The 19611-nt window shown below is 53.9% G+C and overlaps 1 protein-coding gene across 8 annotated transcripts in view; it reads left to right on the top strand.

Annotated features, from left to right (window-relative positions):
• The window catches only part of MCF2L (MCF.2 cell line derived transforming sequence like), a 187848-nt gene that overhangs the window by 143941 nt on the left and 24296 nt on the right, over positions 1-19611 (top strand). For 7 of the 8 annotated variants that reach the window (XM_070408569.1, XM_070408570.1, XM_070408571.1 and 4 more), the window contains 6 exons: positions 6566-6656; positions 13378-13497; positions 15353-15469; positions 16013-16162; positions 17121-17245; positions 18554-18668. In XM_070408569.1, the coding sequence (XP_070264670.1) occupies positions 6566-6656; positions 13378-13497; positions 15353-15469; positions 16013-16162; positions 17121-17245; positions 18554-18668 (718 nt within the window). Of the gene's footprint in view, positions 1-6194; positions 6307-6565; positions 6657-13377; positions 13498-15352; positions 15470-16012; positions 16163-17120; positions 17246-18553; positions 18669-19611 lie in introns of those variants that run through there. The other variant, XM_070408572.1, reaches the window with a different exon arrangement.

Raw genomic sequence — 19611 nt, 5'->3', positions numbered from 1 at the left:
CCGTGTTCGTTCATTCATTCGGGCAGATGAGTGTGTGTCTGGACCAGGTACAGCGGGAGACAGACAGCGTGCAGCCCCAATGGGTTTGTGGTCAGTGTCAGTGGATGCAGCTCTCAGAGCAGACCTGGGGGTGGCGATGGCCCCTGGGAAGGTCAGGGCTTCTGCAGCAACACATCTGGTCTCGGCTACCAGAGATCTGATGGCACCACCAGCCCTTCCTGACCCTCAGGAAGCAGAGGCAGCTTGGCGTGATGAGGGTCTTTGCCGGTGGACCCCAAGCCAGCTACCAAACCCAGGGCAAGGCCTTCTCTGGGGGGTGGATAGTCATGTCTAAGGTCTGTCCAGCACTGGGATCACAAATTCCTAATTCTGAGAGAAAGGTGAGCCCCTGGTCTCTGTAACGGGGTGTAGGACGGCCTCTTTTCCTCAGCAGCCTCTCCTCCGCCCAGTAGGAGTGCAGTGGCTTTAAAGCTAACTCAAAACAACCGGGGTGCACCGCTCTCTACTCAGCCTCCAGCCTCCGCAGTGGTGGGATGGGGTTGGGGTGGGGATGGGGTGGGGTTGAGGATGGGGATGGGGATGGGGATGGGGTGAGGTTGGGGGTGGGGATGGGGTTAGGGGTGGGGATGGGGATGGGGATAGGGATGGGGTGAGGTTGGGGGTGGGGATGGGGATGGGGTGGGGATGGGGATGGGGATAGGGATGGGGTGAGGTTGGGGATGGGGATGGGGATGGGGTGGGGATGGGGATGGGGTGGGGATGGGGATAGGGATGGGGTGAGGTTGGGGGTGGGGATGGGGTGGGGATGGGGGTGGGGTGAGGTTGGGGGTGGGGATGGGGATGGGGTGGGGATGGGGATGGGGTGGGGTTGGGGGTGGGGATGGGGTGGGGATGGGGATGGGGATAGGGATGGGGTGAGGTTGGGGATGGGGATCGGGTGGGGTTGGGGTGGGGATGGGGATAGGGATGGGGTGGGGTGAGGTTGGGGATGGGGATGGGGTGGGGATGTGGTGGGGATGGGGATGGGGTGGGGATGGGGGTGGGGATGGGGTTGGGATGAGGATGGGGGTGGGGATGGGGTGGGGATGGGGATAGGGATGGGGTGGGGATGGGGTGGGGATGGGGTGGGGATAGGGATGGGGTGAGGTTGGGGATGGGGATGGGGTGTGGTTGGGGATGGGGATGGGGAAAGGGATGGGGTGGGGATGGGGATGGGGATAGGGATGGGGTGAGGTTGGGGATGGGGATGGGGATGGGGAAGGGGATGGGGTGGGGTTGGGGATGGGAATGGGGATAGGGATGGGGTGAAGTTGGGGATGGGAATGGGGTAGGGATGGGGGTGGGGATGGGATGGGGGTGGGGTTGGGGTAGGGATGGGGTTGGGATGGGGATGGGGTTGGGGATGGGAATGGGGTAGGGATGGGGGTGGGGATGGGGATGGGGGTGGGGTTGGGGTGGGGATGGGGTTGGGATGGGGATGGGGTTGGGGATGGGGATGGGGAAGGGGATGGGGATGGGGTGGGGATGGGGGTGGGGTTGGGGATGGGGTGGGGATGGGGATGGGGATGGGGATAGGGATGGGGGTGGGGATGGGGTGGGGATGGGGTGGGGATGGGGTGGGGATAGGGATGGGGTGGGGATAGGGGTGGGGATGGGGTTGGGGTGGGGATGGGGTGGGGATGGGGTTGGGGATGGGGTGGGGATGGGGATGGGGATGGGGATGAGGATGGGGATGGGGATGGGGATGGAGGTGGGGATGGGGTGGGGATGGGGTGGGGATAGGGATGGGGTGGGGATAGGGGTGGGGATGGGGTTGGGGTTGGGGATGGGGTGGGGATGGGGTGGGGATAGGGGTGGGGATGGGTGGGGAGCTCTCACAGAGAGACTCAGGAAGCACACAGGGCACAGCCACGGGTTCCAGTGACTATTTTGCGAGGCCCTCAGCCTATTGCGCCCTCTTGAGTGATGGTTAAACATCCAGACCCAGCAGATATCAGCCACGTGCTCGAGAGAAGATGAATGCCCAGCATTAAGTGGTTTGTCCCAAAGCAGGGCTGTCTTAAGACCGTCCTGTCAGCCTGGTTTTCAGGAGACCAGAAAAGCACACTTGAGCACTAGATTAGTTGGGAGTTAGATCCTTCAGCTCTGACCCGTATAGACGACTTGGGACACCTGGGCCAGGGTGGCTGGGACACGGTAGCAGTGTCCAGGGACCAGGGAGCGTGATGGGCTCCCCAGAAGTCACGGTAACCACATTCTAGCTGGTTAAAGTTGGCCTGCCCCCCCAAACCCGCGCCCCCCCCCCCCCCCCCCCCCCCCCCCACACACACACACACTCTCCCGCCTGGGGCACCCAGCATTCTCTTGCGTTACATGCGGAACTCACTTCCAACCACAAGAGGGCGCCATTGGTCAGAACACATTTTAACATTCTGCGGCCCAAGTTCCTCCTCAGGCTTTTACCTGTTTCCGCGCTTGGCTGGTGCTTTGGTTTGTTCCTATAACTAGGACACAGTATGTTGGAAACTGTGCATATAACCAGGCTTGGAATACAAGCTGCTCCCAGGTGACGGCCCTCCTGCTTCGTCTCCTGAAAACCCTGCCTCCTGCGAAGGGGAGAGAACAGGTGTGGGAACTGACCCGGCAAGCACACAGGGCACAGCCGCGGGTTCCACTGACTGTTTTGGGAGGCCCTCAGCCTATTGCGCCCTCTCGAGTGATGGTTAAACGTCCAGACCCAGCAGGTATCGGCCACGTGCTCGGGAGAAGATGAATGCCCGGGCCCTGCTGTTCTGGGAAGGCGTGTCCCCTCGCCCTCCCCCGCCCCCACCCCGGGTATCTCGGCCTGGAGAGGGCAGTGACCTCCCAGTCCCTCGGGACTTCTTCCCAATTGCCTCTCCTCCAAAAACATCACTGGCCTGTCACCAATGGCAACACCTCCCCTCTCCCACCGACCCCCTGACGGCTCACTCCCCGCCCTCCAGCATGACACGATGCCCCCAAACCTCTGCATTGCCCTCTCTGTTCATCCTCGGGGCCCTCATTTCACTCCTTGTGGTGTTGGGGGTTGCCCCCTCCATCCTACCCTCCTTTCCAAGTTCGAGGGGTCTAGCAGCCACCCCCAGTGTCCCAGCCTCCCCTCGGGCTGCTCAGACACCACACCTCCTCACACAGGAAGTCCTCAGGGCTTGTCATGGGACTCGCAATCCTGGTGGGTCTTTGGACTGGCAGCATCAGCAACGTGGGGGGCTTGTTAGATATGCACGAAGAGGGCCCCACTTTGGCCTCCTGAGCCTGAATCGGCATTTTAACAGACTCCGGGAGTCATGGGTGCACGTTGTAGCTGGAGGAGCAGGCCCCTCATCACGCCCCCTCCACCCCTCGGCTCTCCCCACCACAGCCATCCTCTCTGCGAATGCCTTTCCTCCTCGGTCACCCTGGTTTCTCTTTGTGTCCCCCGCCCATCCCTGCTCTGTGATAAATTGGGTTTAAACCAGAGGAGACGGCGGGGGGGGGGGGGGGGGGGGTTGGCAAGTCCCACAAGCTCCCAGCCGGCCTGGGGACCAAGATGCAGCTCAGCCAAGAACTAGACAAATGTGATGCCGGGTGACGGCAGACCTCACTCCCCGGGAGGGAACGGCCCAGCCCTTGCTTCTGGACTGTTCTCACGCAGCTCCCTGCTCCCGCCCAGCGAAGGGAGGTCGGACCCACAGCTGACGGGCCTGTGTGCCCCGGCCTCTGAGGGCCACCCGGGCAGAGTTAGCAGGCGCATGGGCACCCAGGCCCGTGAGCCCCAAGGTGTTAGAGGAGACACCAGTGAGTGGTGGACCCCAGAAACAGTTTACTCCAGCTCTGCCTCTTTTGATTATTTAGGTCAAAAGCGAGCTCATCAGCCTCACTCAGCTGCTGGGCAGCTGGCCAGGGCGGCCCTCTGATCCAAGTGTTTCAAGGTTGGAGGCCAACATCTGTGTGCTGCGGGCCACGTGTGCCCAGGGTCCTGAGGCACTGCGGGGGGCTGCCAGATTCTGAACTCTTGCCCCCTGTTTGCTCCCCTGCCGCCACCTTCAGCCGTCAGCCCACGGCCCGGCACGCCAGGGTCCCCCTTGGAGGCAGCTTCTGCAAGCATGAAGCGCCCCGTCTCCTGGGCATATGAGATCACATATTTGGGAGCGGAGAGGGGGTGTAGCAGGGCTCCCTGAGCTCCAGGTTCTTCATGTATGTGGGCAGATCCAGACCCTCCTTAGCCAGCTGGTGGGTGGAAGGATGGGACCCTGTGGGCTGCTGAGCCTCGGCTCCTGGGGGTGGGCATCTCACACGGGCTTGCTCTGTGGCTGCAGCCATGTGGGCACACGGGAGGCTTGGAGGGTCTACATCTTACATAAGATGCCTTATGTTTGTTAAGTCTAGGCACCTCTGAGTCACTGCTCCCAAAATATGGTGAGAGTCGAGATGTGGGGGGAGGGGCACGGATGAGAGTTTTCCTGGCCCCGAGCCGGGTTCTGGTGTGTGGGCATCTTCGCTGTCTGCTTCTGAGGTCAGGCCCCCTCAGCATGTCCCCCGACACCTGGGAGTGGTGCAGGGACCCCCGGAGAGGAGGCCCCACCTGGCCTGGCATTAGGGGGAAGCCCAGGAGTGGGAGGGGCGGGAGGAGTGTGCTTGGCCTGGGAGGCAGCATGCAGGCAGCTGAGAGCCCTGACTCCCAGCCAGACCATGGGGTTCACTCCGTCTGTGCTCACTGGCTGTGTGATTTTGGGCAACTTAACCCCTCTGTGTCTGTGTCTGCTCTCTCAGCTGCCTCCTAGGGTTGTTATAAGGCAGTGATGGCGAACCTATGACACGCGTGTCAGAGGTGACACGCAAACTCATTTTTTTAGTTGATTTTTCTTTCTTAAATGGCATTTAAATATATAAAATAAATATCAAAAATATAAATCTTTGTTTTACTATGGTTGCAAATATCAAAAAATTTCTATATGTGACACGGCACCAGAGTTAAGTTAGGGTTTTTCAAAATGCTGACACGCCGAGCTCAAAAGGTTCGCCATCACTGTTATAAGGATTAGAGAAAGAATATCCTGACAAGCTTTTAGTGCGGTGGCTGGCCAGTAGGAACCCAGAAGAACAAAAGGAGGGTCCAGGCACAGGACTAGGGTTTCTGTTCCATCTCAACGTCCTACCTTAGCAGCCCAGCCCGAATCAGGCAAGTCAGCCGGCCATCTGTGTTGAGCCCTTGCTGTTGGGGTGCAGTGGGGAGCAAGACCGCTGTGAATCTAGGTTCCTGGCACTGAGATTTGAGTGCCACAAACAAAACAACAAAAAAACCTTGCTTCCGTAAGAACTGAGCCAGCTCAGGAGTTCTGCGTGGAGCGCCCTGTACAGTGTGAAACACAATCACCGCCTTCTCGCCATGCGCGCGTGAGCTCTAATAGCAACAGCGGACAGACTGTTCTGAATGAAAGCGGGTGAGGACTTGCACACTCACCGAGGCCTCTGCTGTTGTTGACCCAGATTCCTATACCCAGAGCCCTTCGTCCTCCAGTGTGGATAAGAGCACAGAATCCACAGCCCATGCCCACCCAGGTGTGCATTCTGTGTCACTGTCGCCGTCATTCCATCTGAGGGCCGGGGAGGATTTGGGATAAGACAGCTCTGGCTTTATTCCTTGGCGTTTACAGCAGGCTTTTGCACACTGCAGAATTTCTATTTGTTGCATGTCATTCTGACTTGCATTTCAACCCACAAGTGGCTCCCTTCGGTTCAGAGGCTTGGAAGTTAGCGCTTCCACTTGGCGCCTCGGCCTGCCCTCCTCTCGCTCCCGCGTGGATTGGCTGGCAGTGCAGCTGCTGGCATTGCACAATTGGCTCGGATGTGGGATGCACCGGCGGAGGAGGCCCTCCTGGTTTCTACGCTGTGACTCAGGCTCCTGTGCTGGGCTAAGTCGGGACGGAGGTTGTCACTCCACAGCGGCGCAGTGTTCTCTCTGCCACAGATGTTGCTGTTGCAAGGAGCCCTGTCTCCTCTCCCTTTTCCACCAGATGCTCCTGAGCCTTCGGATGCCTGGGGGCTTCTCTCCCATGGTTGCAGCAGTGCCAACAAGAGCAATTCTCTAACGTGGGCAAGCACGAGGACCTCAGCTACTAGGACTCGTGTAACATGTGGATCTTACAGCGTGTCCTGGAGGATTTAGCCAGCTGGTCAACCCAGCAGAGAAAATGACTCGGCGCTTACTGTGGAACAAAAACTGAATAAGCTCCAGGAAGGATGGGTTCTGCCTGGATCTTTGCCTTGCAAGATGGTTGTTGTGAGGTTGGGAAATAAACAAAACACAAAAAATATTGGTGCGTCTTTAGATAAGAGCAAGTCCTGGAAATTGCCCGGACGAGGCTCATGGAAATGCTGCAGTCTGCTCAGACGCCTACTTGGCACGCGTTTTACCTTGCAGCGCGGATGTGGCATAAGGATCCTAGGAGGAATCGTTTTATCATTAGATTTTCTTAGAGATTACGTGAAAGCCCATCTCCCTGCTGCACACGTTAATTGCAGATATTTCTCCCCCTCGTTTCAGCTTGCAAGATGCTGGCATCGGATTCATCCTGGTCATAGACCGAAGGCAGGACAAATGGACCTCTGTGAAGGCGTCAGTCCTGCGAATAGCAGTAAGTGTCGGCACCCTGGCTCTGTGACGTCCCACCTGCTCTTCTCCTGGGCTTGGGGACAGCAGCGTTTCACTTCTGGTGACCCTTCTACCTGGGTGGCAGTGTGGGTTCTAGCTGTCACTGTGGCGCAGCACCGAGGCGTACAGCCAGCTCAGAGCACCGCCCGGGTGGCCTGAGGCCTGGAGCCCCACCTCCTTGACTTCAGCAGTTGCTAAGGCGTGTGTGTGTGTGTGTGTGTGTGTGTGTGTGTGTGTGTTCTCAAATGGGTTAACTCTTAGGCGGCCTGTTTTAATTAGAAAACAATTCCACCAGCTGGCTTATTTCTGACCATTGAGTATGTGAGCTGCCCAGGATTTACTGTCTACTCATTCTTTAATAGAGCACAAAGTCCTGAGTAACAGGGCACTGAATGTGTTACAGAGCGTCTTCAGGCTAGAAGTTTTAACTATATCGAATAGCTTCTTCTACGTGACCCTCTCCTTTCCGTGGACTGTGTATTCCATAGTTTTACGACTGACTCAGATGCCTGTGTCTTTCTTGGGAACCCCATCCTGCACTTGGTAACCCTCGCTGCCAAGGAATTTATCTTTACGTCCAGGGAGCTGTTTTGCAGCCTGTGTGCCGCCCTCCAGGGCAGAGCAGCTGGTCTGTGTCCTGGCTGTGTTTAGCTTGCCGTGATTATTTAGGAGGGAAGAGTTAAGTCAGCAGGGAGCCCTGAATCTTATTTTTGCCAGTAGCTTCCACCCCCGCTCACGATCTCCACTGTGGCGCACTGCTCACCACACTGGGTTCCACCCACGCTCGCCTCCCAGCCGCCAAAGGACCGAAAAGCGATTGTTGGCAAGCAGGGTGACCCAGAGCGACTTGGACTTGGCCGGGTCTCCCTGGGCGGTGATGGCTCCGCTGCTCCCAAGCGTTTCTTAAAAACCTAATGCCCGGCGGAGTGAAATTCTCCTCCCCTCTTGTTCTGGGCCTTGCGTTCAGCCATCTTTGGTTCTTGGCCTCAGAGAGGATGCTGTGGTGGGGTTCTGGGTAGAGTGGGAGAATCGACTCCTTCCTTACATTCTGCCTCATTATTTCATCTTAACGATGATTAAAGGCTCGGGGTCTGCTCTGGCTCCTACAGTTCACATCGTTTTGGGGCAGGCCCGTTCTTTACTACTGGATCCCACCTGTGTCTTTGGGATAAAGCGTCTCCCTGCACCGCCTCAGGTGTCCCCTGCCCAGGCCCCCGCCCTGGCACACACTTCCCATGACCTCATTTATCTGAAACAGATCAAAACACTTCAGAGCACTTCCAAAGACGTCAGTGTGTTATATCAGCGATTTCCAACCTTTCTCATCACATGGAACACATGAACTGCAGCACACCAAAAAATATATATTGTTTGCCGATCTGACAAAAAATAGTTATAATTTTGATTCATTCACACCTATGCCTATTGTTGTGTTGGCCATTGTCAGTTTTGTATTCGATAATCTAAGGGAAAAGAGGTCAGCCCCCCTGACTAAATAGATATCATATGTTTTAAAAATTCTTGCAGCACACCGGTTGAAAAAAAATCACTGTTATATAATCAGATTTCCTTTGTTTTAAAATCCTCATAAACTTACAGGGTACTCTTTTTTAAAGAGTGTGGCTTTTTTTTTTTCTATCCTTTTCCCTGTAAGTCACAGAGTTCCCCAGTACTGGTTTGGAAATCCCAGAAGTCAGCATTTTTCTAGAAGAATTGTCAAAGATTCTCTTTGCACTCTGATGCTTCTTGTTATAAAAAATTACTGATATCAATGCGAAAAATTCTATTAATGTATTGAACACATTTGTGAAAACCCTGTTCTGTGCCTGGAACGTGAAGGTGTTGGGGATATAAGGGGAGAATGAGCAAGAAATATATACCCAAGCAGGGTGCAGACAGCTGACAGACATTGTGGTCAGAGTTATGCCCAGAGACACCAGAAAAATATATAGGGGTGCCTGAGGCAGCACAGGCCATAGGGGTGGGCAGGACGCTACGAGCCAAGCCCTGCTGCCTTCCTTGAGCATGCGTCCACCTCTGAGCCAGGGTGTCGGTCTGATCTCCACCATGGCTCTGTGGTGGGACCAGGAGGTGGGAGACAGAACTGGCGCCAGAGCTGGTACTCATGCTGCCACCTTCAGCCAGCCTATACTATTATCCAAGGGGGCTCTGGGAAAACAACCACCCAGCACCCGCTAGGCTAGCGCCCTCGGGAGGAATCAGCACATGGGCGCCTCCAGGGTGCACAATTCCACCGGGGCACCTGGCCAGCTGCAGGTGCCACAGAAGCAAGTCGGTGGCAGCGGCTCTACTCATCTCCAAGTGTGTCTGGACCCCCGGTTGAGGCTCAGCCCTTACATAACACCACGTAGTTCAGGGCTATTTTTTGCCACCATGTGTACTGTCTCCTGAGCTGAGCTTTCCTTAATTTGGGGTGTTCGTTTTCCTTTCTTGGATGCCTTCAGCTTGGCTTGGAAGAGAAGAATAAGGCATTGGAGGAGCCAACGTCTAATGTTCCTAAAATCAGACTTGCTGTGCCTCCATCCAAAACAGAGCCTTCATCGGCTCTCATGGGCATTGGGGGCAATGGGTGCTCTGACCTGGCACACGTCATGATCTCTACCGGTGGACACAAGCAGAAACAAGACTCGAAGCTGAGAATTCAAGCATCACTCTTTGTTTGTCTAACAGTTGGTTCAAAGTTTGGACTGTCCTGGGGTAGATGCCTCTGATAAAATACCAGTGTATGTCTTCTAGGATTCCACTTCAAGTTTTAACCCACTCCTACTACGACTGCGTGCGAAGAGTGAGTGTGTGTGTGTGTGGTGTTAGCATGGTGGAGGGTTGTAATGGAGTGTACATATTTAAGTTTAGAGCTAGCCTAATTCAGGCTCAATCTATGTCCTAGAGCATGCCATTGAAGGAAATTGCAGTTCAGGTCGTTTCAGTCTGCGTGGGGAGAACTCGGGGTTTTGCCTGTAAAGCCAATGCCATCTGTGTGTGCACAAAGTGTCTGAGGGACCCAGGAATTGCAGGGCATTCAGTAAATACACCATGTGTGGTAAAATAATATTATGTTAAACAATGTTACTAAATGCCTTCTGCGTGCCAGTTCCCGGAGGTCTAAGCACAGGTGGTGATGCCAGGGGAGGAGAGGGCATGGGCAGAGGCTCTGCTGGTCCCAGAAGAGCAGGCAGCCCAGGTGTCCCGATGTTGAGAGTATTCAGTGGAATGACTGTCCTTCCTTCAGAGATTACCCCCTTCCTACTCATTTTTCATTAAAATGTCTTTTCCTTAATGGTGTTTATGACCGTCTCAACCGTACTCACCGGGGGCTGGTCTTAGATGCCCCATCCGGCAGGCTTGCACCTAGACCTCCCCAGCAGCAGCCCCGGTGGCCGAAGGCCTCTGTTCACAGACAGCTTTTCTGATTCAGACTCTGGGTTTTTCATCTCCTAATACTGAGATCCAAGCTTCCAAGTTCATATTTATTACACAAACTTGTTGTTTGTTGTTTGGCTACTATGAGACAAATGTCATTGGTCAGGATTCAGCTGCTCCACTTGAAATTAAACATCTAACGTCAGGCTGGATAACTGTGGCTTTGGGCACAAGTTAAGGCAGTGACTTGAACTTGGGGAGGATTTCAAACAGCGTTCCCCCAAGCACCAGGGTTCCGCGGAACTTCTTCATCTATTGGCTCCAGTTGCGTTTGCCTCTTCGTTTAGTAAGACTCTAAGAATATGAATTCACAAGCCAGCTGAGTCTTCTTCATCTATCCCCAAATTGCACATGTAGAGTCATCACATCCTATGTGTTCCTAAGTCAGTCAAGGTCAGCCCCTGAAAATAAACAATATTGCTTTCATATGACACAGGAACCTATTGTAATCATTTTCTGATTGCTTGATTCATGAGTGAGTTGCAAAAAGATGTTATGTTATAGCCTCCATCCCAAATCCTCCATCCAGTTACCTTTATATTTTTAAAATAAAGTTTTATTTTCTCCCAGATGGCTTTTAGTACATATGGTTGGCTCCAACCCAGAGAAAATGTAATTTACCGTTGTTTGTATTCAAAATATTGTTTGTGTATGTCACTAAGCCTTCTCACTTGGCTAGGATCTTACAACTACTCTCTTTAATATAAAGATTCAACAACTTAAAGAAATGGAAACACTAAAGCAAGAAAAGGGGAGAATGAACTGGTTTTCACGTAGACAGTCACCTCCAGCCACAGGCTCAGCAAGGTCAGTGCCTCCTCCCAGGATGGGGCGAGCGAGGCCCACTGCCGGTGGCTTTCCTCGTCGCCTGAGCTGAGTTCATCTACGGGAAATCGCTGAAGGACCAGGGCACAGTTTTATCCTATGCATTCAAACCTGTGCTTACGGAGCACATCTGCCCCGAGGTGTGAATTAGGGCGGCAAAAACAACATTGACATTTAGAAAAGCGTGACTCGCTGTCGCCTCTAGAAAGAGACTGTCGTCAGGATGTCTTCCTTAAAGAGTGGGGGCCAGTTTCACAAATGATGGTGACAGGTTTGCACGGTCCTCCTGCTGGTAAATGGCCCGGAATCTGCCCTCGGGCTGCCGACTCTCCACGTGGTTCTCTGAGTTGTCTTTTCCCCTCGAAGGAGTCGAACTCAGTGAGCATTGGCGGGAGTCAGCAGGGGCAGCACAGTGGAGAGATCACGGCTCGCTGGGGTGCTTATTCACAGGCCCCTCCTGAGCTGCGGGTCCCGCTGTGAACGTGGGTGGCTGTGCCAGGCACCTCCATTGTCTGGGCAGATGGCACCTTGTGACAGTTCCCCTGCTGGCCCACAGGGCTGCAGACACATAGCGACCACCTGCTAAGGTGCTGGCGACCAAAGACACATGGTCCTCGTCACCCGGGCTATGGCGGTGGTACACAGACTCGCTGGGGAACCTGTGGGGAGGGTGTGTCTCAGGGCTGCGGGCAGGAAGGGTATGTGCTCCACACCCAACCCAGAGGCCGCCATCACTGGAGTCTTAGCGCTGCCCTCAAGGTTCCCAGATGGCAGTGGAGGTGCCTGGCAGGCACTGAGGGCCTTCAGGTGGGAGCTCAAGGAGTGGCGGGGTCGCAGGCACAGTGTGGATGTCACCAGTAGGTGGGTGGCAGTGTTAACCCTGGATGGCATAACCCGGGAATATCCATAGGTGCCGTGAGTTCTGGTGTGCCGATGGGCCGCCCCGCAGGTCCCTGGCTTAGGGTCTTCTGCCAGTGCTGCTTAGATGAGCATGGATGTTAGAGGTGGGCCAGGATGACCTTTGAGCCAAGGTATCTGTTTCAGGCCTTGGGGCTGTGTCATTCTGTTCGTGTATTTCAGTGATGGCGAACCTATGACACGCGTGTCACGAACTCATTTTTTTGGTTGATTTTTCTTTGTTAAATGGCATTTAAATATATAAAACAAATATCGAAAATATAAGTCTTTGTTTTACTATGGTTGCAAATATCAAAAAATTTCTATATGTGACACGGCACCAGAGTTAAGTTAGGGTTTTTCAAAATGCTGACACACCGAGCTCAAAAGGTTTGCCATCACTGGTGTATTATATTTTAGGTGCCTGTAGCCTGGTTATCCAGAAATCGAACTGACTTGCTTCAGAATTTCTTGTTTTAGTAATGGGGTCTCCCTGGATTTCAGCGTCTGGAAGTCATCTGGCGTCTAGAATAGCCTTTTACTATGTGTCTGTCATCGCCACGTTTTTGAGCGTTTCGTGTGAGCACTGTGCTAAACTCTGCATGTGCATTAAGTCACTTAACCCTCAAGAGTGCAGTGAGGAAGGCACTCTGTTACCTCTGCTTCAAAATGGGGAAACTGAGGCACGGGGAGGTTAAGTAACTTGCCCAAGGCCAGGTACCTTGTAAGCAAAGCTGGTAGCTGAACACATCCACATAATTGTATCTAAGAGTGTGTGTGTGCGCACGCTTATTTTTATCTTTCCTTCAGCTTGTGTGTGTGTGTGTGTGTGTGTGTGTGTGTGTGTGTATGGCTTCATTTCTGTTTGACAAGTATAGTTCCCTGGGGCTGTCAAAACAAAGTTCCCAGACTGGATGGTTTAAACAACAGAACTTTATTACCTCACAGTCTGGAGGCCGGAAGTTCAAGGTCAAGGCAGGGCTGGTTCCCTGTGTGGCCACAGGGAGAACGTATTCCACGCTGTCCCCCAGCTTCTGGGGTAGCTGGTGATCTTTGGTGATCCCTGGCCCATAGACCCATCACCCATCTCTGCCTTCATCTTCACGTGGCGTTCTCCCGGTGGGTTTTGTGTCCAAATTTCCCATATTCACGAGTCATTGGGTTGGAGGCCCGTGCTAATATCTTACTTTAGCTTAACTGCCTCCGTAAAGACCCCATCGCCAAATATGATCACATTCTGAGGCACTGGGGTTTGGTCTTCAACATCTGAACTTCAGAGGACACAATTCCGTCTGTCACATGTGTAACAAGCTTTTGACTTTCTCGTTTGTAAGTAACATCAAGCAGTGTGACTTTTTCCCTTTTCTCTTAAGAGGTGGTGATGCCTCTGATGGAGTCCAGTGTCTATAACCTTTGTTGTGTTGAAAACACCCGGACCAGGTCTTCCCTGTCCGGCCTGTGCAGTTAGCTGCAGGTATGTGGGACCCCTACGTCAGCTACAGCGGTCCACCAGCGATGCCACGCCCTCTGTTCCCCTGCAGGCATCCTTCCCGGCAAACCTCCAGCTCGTCCTTGTTCTGCGACCAACAGGATTTTTCCAAAGGACTCTCTCTGACCTCGCTTTCAAATTCAACAGAGATGACTTTAAGATGAAGGTTCCAGTAAGTACACCCGGCTTTAGCTCCGTAGGCAGAACTAAACGTAATTGCATTCTTGGCCCATCTATGATAATCGAAATTCTCAAGGTGCTAACCTCAGTGCTGTGAGCATAACTAAAGCCCCAAACGACTCAGGCGGAAACTGAACTTCCTCTTATGCAACCAGGAGCAGTATGATCCTTCATTCCCACCTGCCACTCTGCACCCCTGGGGTGACTGTGCAAAGCATGGCCTTGGATGGGCCATCTTCAAAGTACAGGCATTTCGTCAGAGCCATGAGTCTAGAACGTTCTTATAGCAAGTCAAGCTGAAGAACAAGGGAGCCCAGGGGACAAGAGAGGGCCCGGGGAAGTGTGTGCAAGCATCCCTCATGCCTGCAGAGGGTGGGAGCTGTAGGCCTTGGCCCTGCAGGCCGATCCCTCCCTCATCTCCTCACTCCAGCTCACATCAGCCAAATTAGTGAGTTGGCAAAAACGGGTTTCACAAAGAGAAAATGGAGTCATCTCTGCTGAGAACTGTTTTCTGCTTTAAGTGGACATTTTAGCCTACTTTATAAAATGAAGATCATGCGCCCTAGCCGGTTTGGCTCCGTGGCTAGAGCGTCCGCCTGCAGACTGAAGGGTCCCGAGTTCAATTCCAGTCAAGGGCAGGTACCTCAGTTGCAGGCTCATCATGTGAGGGAGGCGATCAATCGATGTGTTTCTCTCACATCAATGTTTCTCTCTCTCTCTGTCTCTCCCCCTCCCCTCCACTCTGTCTAAAAATCAATGGGAAAATTATCCTTGGGTGAAGATTAAAATTAAAAAAAAGATCATGCTTCAATCAAAAGACCTCCACATTGGCACTGTTGACGTTTGGGCAGGATTGTTCTCTGTGGTGGGGCTGACCTGTGCATGATCTTACCCCTACCCTCCGCCCGCCAAATGCCAGCACCACCCTCCCTACCCCCCAACATGTGACAATCAAAAATGTCTCCAGACATTGTCAAGTGTCCTCTGAGGGACAGAATCGGGGGGGGGGGGGGGGGGGGGGTGGCGCGGGGGGCGGACCACTGCTTTAAACTAATGCAGCGTTTAATAATACATGAGGTGGTTTCAAATCACATTTGGCCTAAACCTCTCCAGACCTATTTTGTAGTATCTGTGTGACAGCTTACAAAGCAAAGGCTATATTTTCATCCACAACTCATGGGCAGAATGACCTCAGAAAGGACAAGAAAAAAAAACACACATTAAAACAATAAAACAGAGGAAAATCGACCAGAACTGGTACGAGGGAGAGCACCATGGGCGAGTGGGCATCCTCCCCATAAAAATTTAAAAAATAAATAAATAAAAATAAAAAACAATAAAGCAAGTGTCCCGTGTGGAAGAGCTTGCTTGGTCACCACAACCGTGTGGTCCCCGTCAAGGCCATCGTGCAGGTAAAGGGCACTGAACTGGGTCTGACCCTGCAGTGACCTCACAGTCTGTCAGCAGAAACAAAGACCAAATGATTTTCTTTAGAGTCCGAGCACCATCCGATTACCATGCTGAGCTCACCTGGCCGGAGGAGCGTCCGCGCTTTCCATGTGCCCGATGTCCATGCCCAAGCCCAGCTAGGTCAAGGGTTTGCCACCCTTCAGTGGCTGTCATCTGGTGGGATTAGTCATCCTGTACCTATTTCATGAATGGGGAAGCTGAGACACAAGGAAAATAAGCGACTTGCCTCAAGTCAACCAGCCGGTTAGTGGTAGCGCTGGGATTGAAAGCCAGGCCCAAAGCCAGTGACTTCGGTCAGCACAGCCACCAGCAAGAAAACGTTTCCTGACTGTCTGCTGGGCGTTCTGTGTATGGAGGCGGTTTCCTTTCTCCTCTAGGTCATAATGCTGAGCTCAGTACCAGAATTACACAGTTACATCGACAAGTCCCAGTTGACCGAGGACCTGGGCGGGACCCTGGATTACTGCCACACCAGGTGGTTGTGTCACCGCACGGTGAGTCTTTCCGGCACTCTCCCGTGGATGTGGGCTACGGGCTCTGGCTCGCAATAATCCCCGGTGAAACCCTTAGAATTGCTTTTGCATTTCGATGCTGCCTTTTCCAAAGACATGTTCCTGTGAAAACCCAAGTTTTCTCCCCAAGAATGAGGAGATGGTCTCAGTGGACCTTAGTCATCCAAAGAAATAACATGAGTAATAAGTTCGGGAGTGGCTTTCTCTGGGCTCAGAGACTGAAAAGAAAGAGAGAAAAGCCCCAGATTGTTGTAGATTGCGGCACTCACACCTCTCTCAACAAGGAGAGAGACCCTGAGCCTAGAATGACTCTCGCTGATGAAAGCCTATGTAAGGAGTGTCTGGTATGTGTCTGAAGAGGTCGTGAGGCTAAGAACCAGCGGGAAGGTATTTACTCTACAGACCAGGCTTGCCGTGGCCCCGTCCCCGTGAAGATGTCCCGGCCGGTCCTCGGGGGCGCTTTGCAGGCAGCAGGAGGGTACGGTGCGTGCAAAGCTTTGTGATGGTGTTCTCCCTCTTCCCAAGGCCATCGAAAGTTTCGCCCTCATGGTTAAGCAGACGGCCCAGATGCTGCAGTCCTTCGGGACCGAGCTGGCCGAAACGGAGCTGCCCAACGACGTCCAATCGACGAGCTCGGTGCTCTGTGCACACACAGAGAAGAAAGACAAAGCAAAGGTATGTGCGGTGGGTGGGGGGTGGGGGAGGGGGAGGGTAATGGGGGGCTCTCTGTCAGAGTGTGAGATGGTGGAGTAGAAGGAGCCGATGCCGGCATTAGGTAAGACAGAATCAAAGGGTTTTCTAAGATGCCGTTTGATGCTCATGAGCCGGGTAACCTCTGTGATGAGAACTGAAATGTGCTCCTTTTTAAAAGCGGCATAAACCAGTGCTGTAGATGCAGGCACCTGGGGGTTGGCCTGTGAACTCTGACTGAAGCAAGGCATGGGAGGTGGCTTCTCGCTGACCCAGCTCCTGAGCTGCCTTGCAGCTGGGCCCTCCATCGAGGTGTTGCTGTTGCTTTTTAGTAAACCAAGACAGGAATTCTGTCCCCAGGGGCCCATAGACGGCAGGCGGAGACATGGTGGGCTGACTCAGAGAGGCTGAAATTCATCAAGCAGCCACTGTACTCACGTACTTACTGTCACTTCCTGGGTAAATGCTCTGAGGGAGAGGTGCTCCCTGAGTCTGCCGCATCCCTGCCCGACCTGCACATTGCAGGCTGTGCATCAGCGGTGACCATGACCCGCTGGTGGTGCCCTCCGGGGTACCCCCGCCCACGCCAAGAGAACCCCTCGCTCCCTTTCACCCCTGGCAGCGGGGATGGCTGCAGAAGCTGCACCTAGAGGTCTGGTGTCCTGTTACTCCCCTACTTTATCCTGCTGCCCCTGAGTGACCCGTAACCCTAGCTCTGCCCTGGTTGCAGCAGGAGGAGTCTCCCCGACACCCGCCTGTTTTCCCCGTGAGTGAGCAGTCAGCACAGAGGGTAGGAAGACTTCGCTGTGGCTGGTGCTGTGCCCACCTTGCTCACTCCCCTCGCGGGGGCGATGCCCCACAAAGCCCACCGCTGTCTCCAGCCTGGTCAGAGTTCCCGGGAGTGGGTGGGCCTGAGGTGCGAGGTGCCGTGCTCTTCCCGCAGGAGGACATGAGGCTGGCGCTGGACGAGGGGCAGAGCATCCTGGAGAGCATCAGGGAGCCTCTGTCCAAGAGCCCGGAGCAGAGCCTGAACCAGGACCAGCTGGACAACCAGACCACCGTGCAGAGGTGAGGCCTCGGGCTGCGGGCCTTTCAGGCGCACGGCCGCTGTGACAGCGAGAGGCTGCAGGCTGAGGACAGAGGGACAGATAGGCAGGAGCAGAGGCCCTACCTGTGCTGCCTCGTCGCCTCTCAGAGCCTGGTTTCCTCGTCCCAAGGGGAAGCAAGGGCACCTCAGAGTCCTTCCTGCTGAAATGCCTTTCTCCCAAATCCCAAAGAAAGCAGCTTTCCTGGGAGGAGATTTCTTAGCGCAGTCGCCCTTTTTCATAAGCGTGGAGGGTCCTTTAAGGGACAACAGTGGGGACAGGAGCTGTCAGGCTTGGCGATCTGCACTCAGTCGCTTTCCTGTCCTGTTTCGCACCTGAGGCTCCGCTTGCTCCCAGGTAGGGAAGCAGCCTCAGGCCTCTCAGCTCCTCTTTCAGGGAAAGGGGGTGATTGTCCTTGCCCCCCTTGGTGTCCAGCTACGCGACAAAACGCAGGGTAGAGTGTCCGCACGGTTCACTGCTCTTAGCTAACATCGTGCGCTGCTCTGCCATGTCCACACACCACGCGCCTCCTCCCAGTCTGTGCTCTTGGCCCCGAAAGCCAGGTCAGCAACGAGGCCCCATCTCCTTGTTCAGGGACAGGTTGGGGACAGGTGCAGAGCAGCTGGACAAACCCGGGCCTGGACCCTGGCTGATGTTTTCAACTCTTAACCTGGGTTCCCTCCTCGTGGCCGAAGTCCACACACCGAGCAGGTGTTCTGTGCCGGGGACGCAGAGTGGGCCCTGGGACACGAGGGAAGCCTGTGTAGATGTCCTCAGTGTCACGAACGGAGGAGGTTGGAGCACACTGTTAATTCCCCCCGGCTCGGTTTCCTCATCTGTACACTGGGGCCAGCCTGAGCACCTGACGGGGTGGGTGTGGGATCAAATTGGTTCACACTTGTCCAGCACAGTGTCTGGAGCACGGGGGTTCTCAGATTTGGGAGTGAGGACAGTAAGTGGCGGCAGCACTTCTTCACCCACACGTGCAGCTTACTGTTTTCTTAACCCCTGAATCAAAGTGGTAAATAATGACCCCAGACCTTTACCATCTCGACCTTGTAAAAAATCAACAAACTCAGCTCAGCCAGCTGCCCTCCCTCTCAAGTCAGTGGGCCCTGAAGAAAGCCCTACCTTCTAAACCTGTGCTTTAGTGCCCTGCTAAGAGGAGGCGAGGGTGTTAAGAAGGCTACTGGGAGGCTGAGCCCTCCACCCCTGCTTCACGTTGCAGGGGGCAATTCTCCCTTCCCCCACGGGTCACTCCAGCCAGCACAAGTGCCTTCCTCTTTCCTAGGCTCCTGGCCCAGCTGAATGAAACTGAGGCTGCCTTTGATGAGTTTTGGGCAAAGCATCAGCAAAAACTCGAACAGTGTCTGCAGCTCCGGCATTTTGAGCAGGATTTCCGAGAGGTGAGTGGCCCAGAGCCTGGAGAGAACCTGTAGGTGGGCACCTGGTGTTCTGGCTGCAGGAAGCCAGGAAGTGGCCTGGATCCCCTGGATGCCCAGAGCTGGGTTCCCAGTTGGCTATGGTTCAATGCGGAATAGTCTCTGTTAGCCACATGGAGCCCCAAGATCAAGTTGGAGTCAACCTTAGAGTATGTGATTGATGAGTAAATCATTATATGCAAAGGTTGTGCAAAATATGTTCATCGGCATGTTCTTCCGCATTATTTGTTCATTAGTCAAGCAAACTTCATTCTCCCTTTATGGTCATTTGTATGTTCTTTTCTCCAACATGTGCCTACTGTGTGCCTGGCAGGGCCCTGTGCACACACCTTGGATTCAGTGTGACAGGGTTATAATAGAAGTGATGTGCCATCATTGTGTTAGATCGTTAGAGATGGCCAACTCATCGGAAGCCTGTTGACCATTTTTTTGTTTAGAATATTTATACACTTCCCTGTGGTCTGGTCCTGAAGCAACGAAGGAATATAAAACGGTAAAGCCATCAGTGACAATGTAGACCCAGGCCAGCATCCTTCCTGTCCTCAGGAAACCTCTGGTCAAGGAGGGATCATAAATACACAGGAAATAGGTAGCCAAGCTGTTGTGAGGCCGTGTCTGCATGCAGATGAGGAGGACTGGTGACGGTTCTATGGGGACCGTCCTCCCATTGTAGTCCTCCCCAAGGAATCATGAGCATCACATTCCGGAAGAGGTGGGACCTAGTCCAGCAATCTTCAATGAGCATTGTTCAGGTGGGCAATGCTCGAACTCGGGACAGCAAGGTGAGGCAGTGTCACTGACTCAGACCAGAGAGGTCACGCCAGCCAGTGGGAACAGCACCCCTGGAGAAGATCATTCCTTCCTTGTTTCTGTGGGGACTGAGGAAAGTTCTCAGACAACCATACCT

This window comes from Myotis yumanensis, unplaced genomic scaffold (genome assembly GCF_028538775.1).
Source record: "Myotis yumanensis isolate MYYU_CA2020_CCGP unplaced genomic scaffold, mMyoYum1.0.hap1 SCAF_3, whole genome shotgun sequence".
In the NCBI taxonomy this organism is placed as follows: Eukaryota; Metazoa; Chordata; class Mammalia; order Chiroptera; family Vespertilionidae; genus Myotis; species Myotis yumanensis.
The sequence above is the reverse complement of the archived record's forward strand: the minus strand, read 5'-3'. Positions and strand labels throughout refer to the sequence as shown.